The sequence below is a fragment of the Propithecus coquereli genome, unplaced genomic scaffold (genome assembly GCF_000956105.1).
Source record: "Propithecus coquereli isolate 6110/MARCELLA unplaced genomic scaffold, Pcoq_1.0 Scaffold171, whole genome shotgun sequence".
Taxonomy (NCBI): Eukaryota; Metazoa; Chordata; class Mammalia; order Primates; family Indriidae; genus Propithecus; species Propithecus coquereli.
Window position 1 is genome coordinate 5926984 of NW_012141747.1, and position 13271 is coordinate 5940254.

Below are 13271 nucleotides of genomic sequence, written 5' to 3' on the forward strand. Positions count from 1 at the left end.
CTCGGAGACCTACTTCCTTCCCTCCTTCCCTCTACAGAACTACAGCTTTCTTCTTGGAGATCCTTGGTCCAAGGCTTCCCCCAAGGGCTCATGGGGGTGAGTGGAACCTCCCATTCTGGTGCCTGTTGCTTAGCAACAGAGGGGATGTCACAAAGATGGGTAGTTCTTGGTTCTGGAGAGGAACCCAGGGGAATGAGAAGAGGGAGAAGTAATAACACAGGTGGCTGGGCCTGTAGAAACAAAACAACCGGCTGCTTTGCACTTCCTCTTTCTTTTTTCTTTTATTCTCGCTGTCCTGTGATTTCAAGATTAGGCATAGGCTAATATTTTCTCTTTGTACAAGCAAGTTGTCTGGAGTGAATCATTGCCAAAGTCACACAATTTAGATGAGAAAATAAGAGAAGTGAGGCAATCTGAGAAAAGGTATAGGGAAATCAAGAACTGTTTCAATGAGGTCTCGGGGGAAGTCCTTCCTAATGTGGAAGCAAAACATTTGCCTAAATTTAGCTTTTGAATTAATAAGCTCTTATGCTGGTTGGGTTTGTAAGGTTAAAGAAAAACCTCAAAGCCAATACAGTTTTGGGTGCTTGTCTTTATTGCTCTCATCTATGAAGACGGAGGTGGATCATTTGCTCCTGTTGCGCGCATTAAGGCCTTTTTGTTTTAGGGTTGAATATTGTATAAATTACATCACATCCAATGGTTAATGTGAAAATTAATGAATATTTAAAAATGTATATTAGTTGATGAAACAACTAATTAGCAGTAAGCAAACTATGCATTCTAAAAGATGCTCAACATTCAAAGACTAAAATGCTGGATGTGCGAGTGTGGTGCTAAGATTGCTTTCTAGCACAGCAGATTTAAAAAGAAAAAGTAAAGTACTTCCTGGCACTTTTTCTTGAAATCTAAACACAACACAATGCTTTTTGGTTTGTCATTGGTTTTCCAAACTAAGGATGACACAAAAGACCCCATAAAGAAAAGGCTGACAGATTTGACTGCATAAAATTAAAAGTTCCTTAATATTCCATTGAATTGATAGAAAATAAAATTAATTCCTATACAGAAAATACACCTTAACGTTAAAAGACAAATGTCAAAGTAGGACAAACGCTTGCAACATATTTAATGCCCAAAAATTATTTAATGAGCTTTTATAGAGCAAGCTCTTACAATTCAATAAGAAAAAAGTGATGACCCCAAAGGAAAACAGGGGCAAAGTTTATATCAGATGATTGCCCAACTGGACCAAAAAAGACATAAAAAAAAGTTCAATCTTTCTATTAATCAAGGAAACTCAATGAGATACTATTATCACTTTGTCAAATTGGATTCAAAAGCCAAAAACGAAAAAAAAAACCACAAAAGTCAAAAAAATTCAAACTCATTAATAAGCAAAGAAATGCAACAAGATACCATTTATCACCTCCCAAATTGGCAAAGAATTTAAAAAATAATAAATGCAAGTGTACTGAGGAAGGGAGGGGGCAGAGAAAAGATACAAATCTATTAATATATACACTGCTAATGGGAATATAAGCAGAAAAACAGCAGAACTCTGGCCCAAGACAAGTAAGTGCCCAGGAAAGAGTTAAGGGCAGAGAGAGCTGGGGCAGGGACTGCTCTTTTTTTGACTGTTTCTAATGATACTCGCCTCAATATTTCTAAATAGCATATTTAATTTTCAAATGCGTCAGGTATTTTCCTAGTTTTACTGTTTTCCCTGGGATATTCCTCCTGGCCTTCTCTTCTCCTCCAGGCTACCCTGGTGGTTCCCGAGCCCCAGAGCACAGCTATTGTCCTGGGACTACTCTTCACTGTCACCTTCAGAATCCTCCTTGTCTGTCTCCTGTGTTGCCCATGCTTCTCAGATCCCATGTCTTCCTCCTTCTCAATTTACAATTTACTCTCTCATCTTGGTGGAACACAGTTTTCAGTAGTTTTCTGAATTTTTTGAGCATTTGCATGTCTGTACATGTCTTTATTCTGCCCTCGCAGTTGATAGATAGTTTGACTAGGTATCAGTCAGGATGGGCTACGTTATGCTGAGTAACAAACAACTCTAAAATCTCAGTGGCTCAAAGCACTAAAGCTTTTTTTTTTTTTTTTCTTTTGAAACAGGATCTTGCTTTGTCACCCAGGCTGGAGTGTAGTGGTGTCATCATAGCTCACTGCAACTTTGAACTCCTGGGCTCAAGCAATCCTCCTGCCTCAGCCTCCCAGGTAGCTGGGACTACAGGCATGAGCAACCATGCCCGACTAACTTTTTTTCTATATATTTTTAGTTGTATGATTAATTTCTTTCTATTTTTAGTAGAGACGGGGTCTCGCTCTTGCTCAGGCTGGTTTCGAACTCCTGAGCTCAAACAATCCGCCCACCTCGGCCTCCCAGAGAGCTAGGATTACAGGCGTGAGCCACCGCGCCCGGCCTGCCCTATTTATTTTTTGAGACAGAGTCTCACTTTCTCACCCTGGGTAGAGTGCCATGGCATCATCCTAGCTCACAGCAACCTCAAACTCCTGGGCTTGAGTGATCCTCCTGCCTCAGCCTCCCTAGTAGCTGGGACTACAGGCTTGTGCCACCACGCCTGGCTAATTTTTCTATTTTTAGTAGAGATAGGGTCTTGCTCTTGCTCAGACTGGTCTCAAACTCCTGACCTCAAGCGATCCTCCTGCCTCATCCTTGCAGAGTGCTAGGATTACAGGTGTAAGCCATTGCACCTGGCCTTCATTCCTTTTTATGGATGAATAAATCCACTGTATAGATAAACTACATTTTGTTTATCCATCATTTAATGGACATCTGGGGTGTTTCCACATTTTGGCTATTATGAATAAAGCTGCTCTGAACATTCATTTACTTGTTTGTGTGTGTGTGTATACATATATATATGCGCGTGCGTGTGTGTGTGTGTTTCAGTTCTCTTGGGTATAAACTTAAGAGTAGCGTTGCTGGGTCATATGCTAACTCCATGTTTAACTTTCTGAGGAACTGCCAGACTATTTTCCAAAGTGGCTGCACCCTTTTACAATCTCACTACAATGACTGAGTGTTTTTATTTCTCCACATATTTGCTAACACTTTTTAGCATTTGCTTTTTTGTTGTCATTGTTGGCTTTTTAGCTATCCTAGTGGATGTGAAGTGGTAGAGATTTATTTTTCATCTTGAACCATATCCCTTTCTCTCTTGTCTTGTGTCTCCTGGTGTCCTGCTGCCAGTCAGTCAACCAAATAATCCATCATCCATCAGTCAACACTCGAACAATTACCTGTATCTCAGGCTATGTTCTCTGGAGGATACAAAGAAGGTTAATGTCCCTGACTTTAAGGATCTACTCTCTCTACACAAAACACATAGGAAAGTTAACAGCACAAAACAATCTAGGGTCAGTATCAAAATTCTTTTTTTTTTTTTTTTTGAGACTGAGTCTCACTGTGTTGCTTGGGGTGGAGTGCCATGGTGTCATCCTAGCTCACAGCAACCTCAAACTCCTGGGCTCAAGCAATCCTTCTGCCTCAGCCTCCCGAGTAGCTGGAACTACAGGCATGCGCCACCATGCCCGGCTAGTTTTTTCTATGTATTTTTAGTTGTCCGATTAATTTCTTTCTATTTTTAGTAGAGACGGGGTCTCGCTCTTGCTCAGGCTGGTTTCGAACTCCTGAGGTCAAACAATCCGCCCACCTCGGCCTCCCAGAGAGCTAGGATTACAGGTGTGAGCCACCGTGCCCGGCCAGTATCAAAATTCTTAATGGGAGATATCTAAAGCCTTGCAAGCTCTGGCTTCTGCCTATTTGTCCAACTTTGTCTCTCTCCACTCCACTGCTTGGGCAGTAGTTCTGCCTTTGCTACTTACTAGCTGTGTGACCTCGGGAAAAATACTTTACCTCACTGGATATGACTATAATAGGACCTAGCATATAGAGTCTTTGAGAGGATTAAATGAAGTAAGTCATTTAGAACTTGTTTGACATTCTCTAAATGCTAACCCTTATTATCAGAATTATAAATTAAACAATTACTTATGCACACTAAAAAGTATGTCTTATCAGTGCTGTGTCCTCAGCACCTGGCACATTGCTTATCACATAGCAGGAATTTAAGAAATATTTGTGAATGAATGAATGAAGGCGAAATGTGTGCTATAGGATAGGCATTATAGAGAAGAGATGGCCAACTGTAATCAATTGATAGTGACAGCCTGTAGTGAGTGTGGAGAAAACGATTTTGAAGTTGTATCTGGGTTCCAAAGTAGAGTGAACTGTGATTGATTAATCATGTCTGTCATGGGCACAGGGGAAAAATAATGTAGCACAAGCCCTAAGGGTTTGCCATCCCTACCGCAGAGAAGGCTCACTGTAGTGCTGGACACAGCCCAGAATTGTGAAGTGACCACAATTTGCCTCCTTTCTCTCCACTACCCACCTCCTCCCACTTTCCTCTGGGTACTCAGGGCCCCACGTGGCTTTGCACAGGTCTTACTGGAGCACTGAGTGTCTTTCTGTGGGCTGGTCTCTTCACCGTATTTCCATCAGCATCAGTCAGTTGTCTCACTCCTGCCTGACAAGACAACCCAAATGAACCAGTCTGCTAATCACCCGAGAATAGTAGGACTTGATCCCTGATTGTATCTTCCATCTCAGGGACATGGCATTTAAATCTTAGGAAATATGTGAGAGTGTGGGTTTGGCATGTAGGGGTTGGGGGATGAATCAAATGCCATATAGGCCCAAGAGGTAGATAGGGTAAAGCTGGCCAGAGTGAGGGCACATGCAGACGCTATGTCTGCCACACTGGACAGTCAGTCCAGTGCTGCCACAGACTCCGATTTTTCAAAGAGATTTGGAAATCTGGATTCTTACATGAAATCTCTCAACTTATAATGTTTGTAACTACTAAATAAAATTACAAGAAAGTAATTTGCCAGCCAAAGAAAATGGCATTACAGGCCAGGCATGGTGGTGCACACCTGTAATCCCAGAACTTTGGGAGGCTGAGGTAGGAGGCTGAGGTGGGAGCCCAGGAGTTCATGGTTAGAATAAGCTATGATCATGCCATTGCACTCCAGCCTGGGTGACAGAGTGAGACCCTGTCTCAAAAAACAAAAGAAAAGAAAAGAAAATAGTGTTGGGTTGTATTTTTTCCATTTGCTACCTCTACATGGGCCCTTACCATCTTTCCAATCCCTCTGTCTGCAATGCCTGGTCCCTCAGAGCCCCCAGCCTCAAGTGACTTCTTCATGACACCACCCCAATCCCTTCAGCAGGAAATCTTTCATCTTCTAGAGCACTCTGAGATCCCTCATGCTAATTACCATCTTGAAATCTATGTACTTGCCAGGTAACTGTGCACTACCCCATGCAATCTTCCAGCAACCCAGTGGGGTAGGTATTTGCATATTTAGAGATGAGGGGACACTGAGGTCATGCTTGCTGGGGTAGTACAGCCAAGTAGTCCAATACCACAAGTCTGATCTCTACCTTGAACTGCCTTCCCTTTTGTTCCTTAAACTCCTTCTCTGCAGGATCCAATGACACTTAGCAAAGCTCTGGATAAATGTTTCTTTTCTTTACTTTTTTTTCCTTTCTCCCTCCCTCCCTTCCTTCCTTCCATTTTTAGAACAGTTTTAGGTTCATAGTAACTTTTTTCTTACAGACAGGGTCTCATTCTTTGCCCAGGCTGGGATACAGTGGCACAATTATATCTCATTTTAACGCGGAACTCCTGGGCTCAAGAGATCTTCTTGCCTCAGCCTCCCAAATAGCTGGGATTATAGGCACAACTTTATTTTTAAGTTTATTTTTACTTTTACTGTGGCTGTTTCTTCTCTTTAAGAGTGAATTTTTGGCTGGGCATGGTTGCTCACGCCTGTCATCCCAGCACTTTGGGAGGCCAAGGCGGGCGGGAGGATCGCTTGAGGCCAGGAGTTCAAGACCAGCCCGGGCAACATAGTGAGACCTCATCTCCACAAAAAATTAGCCTGGCGTGGTGGCGCAGGCCTGTAGTCCTAGCTACTCAGGAGGCTGAAGCGGGAGAATTTCTTGAGCCCAGGAGCTCGAGACTGCAGTGAGTTATGGACTCACCACTGCACTCCAGCCTGGGCCACAGAGCAAGATCTTATCTCTAAAAAAAGAAAGAAAAAAAAAGTAAATTTCTAATGTATAAATTTTTTAAAAAATAAAAAAAAATATTTTTCAGTGACGTGGAAAGTAAATTCTTAATGAATAAATTCATAGGGGTTGCTCAGGCCGGGGTGGAAAGCGTGGTAAGTGACCTCCCAGACAGGGCAAAGAACCAACAGGGTGAGGGCTGCAAGAACTGGGGCTTTAGGAGCCGGCTTCGTCCTTTATCCTCTTTTTCCCTGCTGAAAATGTAGAAGCCGAAAACTCCCAGCGTCGTTGCTGACTTTCAGCCTCAGAGACTGGCGTGCGTTCTCGGCTCCCCTCTTCCCCATTAAATTGTTGAAGCTACATCCTTTCCGGGCTTTGCCGCTCACCGCCCCTCCCTTCCCCCGCCAGTGATCCGCTTCCGCGTTTTACTCGGTGTCCAGAGCTCCCGGGCGTGGAGGCGGTAACGCGCACGCGCGCAGGGGTCTGGCCCGGGCCGAGCGCGCGGCCCGACTACTGTGGTGAGAGAAGGGTCGGCCTTGGATGGGGGTGGCGGGCCGTCGGGGTCGAGGCCGCGGTTGGAGCGGGCGGGGGCCTCGGCGAAGGCTTCAGGGCTCCCGGGGCATGCGAGGACCGGGGACTGGAGCCGGCGGCCGGGGCCAGCCGCGAGCGTTGGGCCGGGGGCCGCGCCTGGGCCGTCGTGACGCGGGCGCCGAGCCCGGCCCGGGGGAGCGGGAGGCGGGAGGCGGGTGCCAGGCGGCTCCACCTAGTCGCGAACTCTCAGTGACCTTGGCCGAGTCACTTTAATCCCCTGAGCCAGCGCCTTTTTCAGTAAAATGCTAATCATAAGCCCTGCCTCCTAGATGGGCCGTTTTGAGGTTCAGTGGCGGGAACCTCTGAAGATCGCTGGAGTGGGCAGTTTGCTGGGGACTCCTCCACTTAGGGTGAGGGAGAAAGGGCTTCCTGGGGTATCATTTTGTCACGGGCTTTGCGGGGGGAAGCGCTCCTTTTTAATATCTTAAAAACTCCAGAATATTGTGAAGTAGTTGAAAAACTTTGTTTAACATGAAACGGGAGACTGGAAAGACATGGAGCCCTTGCCATGGTTAGCTTCCCTGATGCCATGCTGCCTTGCTCCTTGAGGAGTGCTCACACTTCAGCTGCCGACAGGGCTCTGTTCCCATTGTCTTCAGAGAATGGTGTGAAGCCGGACTCCCTTAACTTTTTAAGAATTCATATTGGTGATTCCTGTTGTTTGCCAAAACCCTTCCCACCCACCTATGAAATTGTGGTGCTGGCCAAGCAAGTTTAGTGTCTGTCCATGTGAGGTGTTTGTGAACCATTTAGTCAGATTTCCAGTTAGTGAATTTTTTAGAGATTGAATATGGAGCAGCTCATGGCACCATAGCCTTTTTTGATGGTAATGTGGGATCTCAGGAACCTGTCCACCATTGGCAAAAATCTGCTGTATAATGGATACTCGACGTGAATGATAGTAGGTTATAAAAATAAGCATATTAGATGGTCTAGATGGGAAGAAATTTAAAATACTGGCATTGACTTACATTGAAATTTTTCACTGCAGGTGACTAGCATGCATATACCCATCCTCTGACTTGCTGCCCCTCCACTGATATGGCCCACCGGGGTGGGGAGAGGGACTTCCAGACTTCAGCCCGGCGCATGGGCACCTCACTGCTATTCCAGCTGTCAGTGCACGAACGGGAGCTGGACCTGGTGTTTCTGGATCATAGCTATGCCAAGCCTTGGAGTGCCCACCCAGATGCCAGTAGTGCTCGCCCCACCCGCATGCTCTTTGTCACTCCTCGGCGGCAGCATGAAAGTACCATGTGAGTTTGGGCTTCTCCTAAGGGCTACTGTTGCCCTAACTGGACAGTGATCAGATAGGGATTAGAGAGGATTTTCTTGGGGAAGACTGGGGGAGATTGTATGAGGAGCTTGGATATTTAATTAGGCATCTCTTTTAAGCAGCGTGAGGATATCTGTCCTAAATGTGGGCATCTGCACATGAGACATCTTCTAACAAGAGTTAGGAAAGCAAGATGTGCAAAGGAAAGCAGACAACCTGTTCCACTTAGATAATAGGACTTGTGTGGAAAGAGGAAATTGAAGAAGACTATTGTAACTGGTGAAGAAAGAGACTGAAAAGTTGATTTTAAAAAACTGCCACACGGGATAACTTTTTTTTTTTTTGGAGACAGAGTCTTACTCTGTTGCCTGGGCTAGAGTGCAGTGGCATTAGCCTAGCTCACAGCAACCTCAAACTCCTGGGCTGAAGCGATCCTCCTGCCTCAGCCTCCCAAGTAGCTGGGACTACAGGTGTGCATTACCACGCCTGGCTAGTTTTGTCTATTTTTAGTAGAGGCGGGGTCTCTTGGTCAGGCTGGTCTCAAACTCCTGACCTCAATCGATCCTCCTGCCTCGGCCTCCCAGAGTGCTAGCATTACAGGTGTGAGCCACCATGCCCAGCCTCTAATTTCTAACCTTTCAAGATTTGTTGATACATTTTATTCTGATGATCAAATCATGCCCTTACTAATTTTATAAACTTTTGGAGAGAGGTTTTTTGGTTTGTTTTTAACCTGATCTAATGTTTACTCTTTCCTCAAGTGCAGGTTTTAGTTTTGTTGGAGGTTAGACATCTTGTATTTTGCTTCTATAGATTCCCCCATAGCCTTAATGTGTTAGAGGTACCACAGTGTGTTTTAAACACATGTGGAATAGTGATTTTTATTTCATTTCCCAATGATGTTGGCATTTTGTTGGCTTTTGGTTTTACAGGGAGCTGGATCAGTGTCTTTAGGGAATAATGTAGCATAATCTTGATGCCTCTGGCCTAGGACATAACTGAAAAGCTCCTTTAAATGGTATTGGAAATTTTTTCCTCTTTGCTATATAATAGCTTCTTGCTGATTTTGAAACTCCTGCGTCCATATGTCATGAGATTTTCTTAAAGTGAGATTCTGTGGACTTAGTTCTTTTGGTACTTAGAAAATTATTTCCTTTTATAAACCCTGTCTTTGTGTATATAGGCCCTGCAAGTGAGAATTTGGCATGTTCTAAGAACTTTTTTAGGCCAGTGTCTGGAAGATGGTGGCAGTAGGGATGTAAGTGGGAGGTAGGGAGAAGTTGGCAAAGGCTATCTCACGTAGGACTTTGATTCTAAGAGTGGTAAGAAATCATTGAAGGATTTTAAGCTATAGATCCAATTTATACATTAAAAAGATCACTTTGGATTTTTATTGAGTAGATTATAGTGTAGGTGTAGAATTTAGAAGACCAGCTAGGCAGCCATTGCAGTTGATTGAGATGGGCCATAAATTATGATAGCTTGGACAGGGATGGGAATAGTACACATAGAGATATATTTCCTAGGTAGAACCAATAGGACCTGTGCTGGTGAATTGGAAAGAGGAGCCAGGGTTAAGTGGAAAGGTAAAATTAGGATGCCTCTTAGATTTCTGGCTTGAGCAGCTGGGTTGTGCCATGAGTTAGAGAACACGGGGAGACTAGGTGTGCGGTGGTAGAATCGAGTTCTCTTTTAGGCATGGGTATCCAAGTGCCTAGCCCAACGTCTGGTGTAGTCATTGGGAATGGATGTAGTAAGATCATCGAGATCAGAAAGGTAAAGCGATATTTGGTAGATAACCAGTAGACCAGTTTGTTTGGTGTAGTATTGGTAGGTAGCCAGTAGAATAGTTTGTTTGGCGTAGTATTTTGGGTGTCAGAGTTGGTGCAATGTACCATGAAGTGGGGAAGGACCTTCAGAGCACTAGGATTTCATTAACATCATTCTAAAATAGGAAAGAACCTTCAGATGTTCATTTAAATTTGTTTTCTGTTCTAGGCTCTGTACAAAGTGAGGTAAATAGCTAAGAAGTCTGCATTCCGGGTGATCTGTGCTAGATAATCACAGGCTTTTACAAGCATATAATTAACGAGCAGTTGACTTGCTAACAAAAGGAAAAGTTTGTATGAGTAATTTAAAACTCTAGACCAGTGCTGTTCAACGGAACTCTCTGCAGTAATAGAAATGTTCTGTACCTGGGATGTCCAGTATGATAGCCAGTAGCCACATATATCTGTTGAGCAGTTGAAATGTGGCTAGTGTAACTGAGGAACTGAATGTTTAATTCTATTACTTTTATTAATTTAAATTTAATTAAATAGTCACATGTGACTTGCAGCTACTATATTGGACATCATGTGTAGGCAATCAGTGGAAATATATTTGTCTTTTAAAAAAATAGCTGTTTATCATTTTTTGTATAGACTCATTCTAAAATGACTTTATGTTAGTAAGTACTATGCACCTACCAGTATGTCAGAGAGGGCAGAGATCTAGACAAGTGTAGGTAAGATGACTTTGTATCAGAATCTTCTTGTGAATATAATGTGCTTATACATAATTTAAAGCTGACTATATTAAAGAGACATTTTTTGTAACCAGATGATTATTAAACACCTGTGTTGTGTGAAGTTATGTGTGGCCTGGTCCTATTTCCTTACCTGTTTACAGTGAATCAGACGTCCCAATAGACGTGGAGACGGTCACGTGTACCCCTGTGCCGCTCTATGACAATCAGAAGGCACGCAGCGTGATGAATGAATGTGAAAGGCATGTCATCTTCGCCAGGACTGATGCGGATGCCCCTCCCCCACCAGAGGACTGGGAGGAGCATGTTAACAGGTAGGCCACTCCTTGAGAGGATGGGTCACCGTAGGGTTAATGGTCACCATCCTATAATTATTTTTTGTATCGTCATCTTCATGGAAACACATTTATTGGGAGCTTATTTCATTTGCAGCCACACAAGTCTGAATGTTCTAACTCTCACATTGTAACTCTTAGCTCACGATTTCTGAGCTCCTTAGAGCAGGGCTTGCGTTTCAGCCATCTTTGCATCTCTGACCCTAAGACATCGATTAGCACACAGTAGGCATATAATAAATGTTTGTTGAATAAATAAATGAATTAAATTTGAGAGGTATTTCTAGTTCTGTAGCTTATATAATACAAGTTATGATACAGGGGTCACCCAGACTACAAAAATTAGATGTACATTTGTGAGATACTGTGTTTATATGGTCTGTAACTCGGATAATGAAAATGTTTTGGAGTCACATGAAAAGCTAACAGATGTTTGGCTTTTACAACAAGATTTGTAATCTGTGATTTTGAGGGCACACTTAAGCTTGTTTTCATGAGTTTGCTGTCTGGTTTTGTTCCCATGCTTCCTGCCATCCCCAGAGAACTCAGCACTCCTCTCCAAGTCGTTTGTTCCTGTTCATTTGGTAAACATTTGTTTATCTAATCACATAAGAGCTTTGTGGAGATATTTACATGGCATATAATTCACCTATTTAATGTATACACCCAATGGCTTTTAGCGTATTCAGAGTTTTACACCAATCACTACTATCAATTTGATGAACAGTTTTATCACTGCAAAAAGAAATCCCATACCCATTAACAGTCACCTCCCATTTCTCCCCATTCCTTGGGAATCACAAGTCTACCTTCTGTCTCTATGGATTTGCCTATTCTCGACATTTTGTGTAAGTGGAATCGTGTATTAATAATATGTGGTCTTTCATGACTGGCTTCTTTCACTTAGCATAATGTCTTCAAGGTTCATCCATGGCTGTAGCATGTATCGGTACTTCATTCCTTTTTATTGCCAATTAATATTCCATAGTATGGATAGCCCACATTTTATTAATTCATTTAGGACATTTAGATTGTTTCTACTTTTTGGCTATGATGAATAATGCTGCTGTGAATATTTGCATACAAGTTTTTATGTGGATCTATGTTTTCAAGTCTCTTAGCTGTATACCTAGGAGTACAGTTGCTGGATCATATGTTAACTCTATTTAACTTTGAGGAATTGCCAAACTGTTTTCCAAAGTGGCTGTATACTTTTATATTCTTACCAGCAGTGTATGAGATTTCCAGTTTCTCTACATCCTTGCTAACACTTACCAGTTTTCTTTCTTATTTTTAAATTATAACCATTCTACTGGTTTTAATTGGTATTTTCTTGATGGCTGTTTGTCTATCTATATATTATATCTACGATATGTAAGAGAATGTTATTCTGAGTTAGTAGGTGGTAAACATGCCATAATGCATAATGTTGGAGAACTCCCTTTTTATTTTGGACACAGGGTGAGTGTAATGGCATCATCATGCTCACTGCAGATTGAAACTCCTGGGCTCAAGCAATCCTTCTGTCTCAGCCTGCCAAGTAGCTGGGACTATAGGCATGAGCCACTGCACCTGCCTAATTTTCTTAGTTTTTGTGGAGATGGGATCTTGCTATTGCCTAGGCTGGTCTTAAGTTCCTGGCCTCAAGCGATCTTCCTGCCTCAGCCTCCCAAAGTACTAGGATTACAGGTGTGAGCCACTGTGCACAGCCAATAACTCTTATTTTTTAATAATGGAAGAGAGGTTGGAAGAGGGGTAGGGAAATTTGAGGTGATTGGCTTGATTTATGAGGCTGGTGGGAAGTTGGAAATGAGATGGAGTAGGTATGCTTCTGTGATCAAGACAGTAGCTGTTGAAGGAGGAACAGTTCTTGGTTGAAGAATTTGGTGGCATGTGCCTATATAGTTCCAGCTACTTGGGAGGCTGAGTTGGGAGGATCCCTTCAGCCCAGGAGTTCAAGGCCAGCTGGGCAACACAGTGAGACCCCGTCTCAAATCAATCAGTCAATAAACAAATAAACAAACAAACTTGTGAAGAATTTGGTTGGGGTTTTGAATTGGAATTAATGTAGTGCCTGAAGAAATTCTTCAGAGCTTCAGATAAAGAGGAAAACTGCTAAGATTGAAGTTCAATTACTAGAATATTGCTGGAGTCAGTGTATTCAGCTAAAGAGTTTATCACCATTGTTACAGTTAATAAAAAATAATGGTAGTAACAAAAAAAAGAACTACTATTTGTTGAGTGCTATCTAGGTGCCAGACATTGTGCCAAGCACTTCAAATGCACTCTCTCTTTTAATCCTCCCAGTAACTCTTGGAGATATATCCCTTCTTCATCTCTGTTTTATAGGATGAAGAAACTGAGCTCAGGGAGTTTAAGAAAGCTTAGTTAGGAAGTGATAGAACAGGGTTTTGTTCAAACCAAGCAGTC

The 13271-nt window shown here is 42.9% G+C and overlaps 1 protein-coding gene across 1 annotated transcript in view; it reads left to right on the top strand.

Annotated features, from left to right (window-relative positions):
• The first annotated feature begins 6578 nt into the window (after positions 1-6578).
• The window catches only part of KANSL3 (KAT8 regulatory NSL complex subunit 3), a 39764-nt gene continuing 33071 nt past the window's right edge, over positions 6579-13271 (top strand). Inside the window, exons 1-3 of the mRNA XM_012641995.1 lie at positions 6579-6630; positions 7695-7959; positions 10650-10820. Of these exons, the coding sequence (XP_012497449.1) occupies positions 7745-7959; positions 10650-10820 (386 nt within the window). The 5' untranslated portion in view covers positions 6579-6630; positions 7695-7744. The remainder of the gene's footprint in view (positions 6631-7694; positions 7960-10649; positions 10821-13271) is intronic.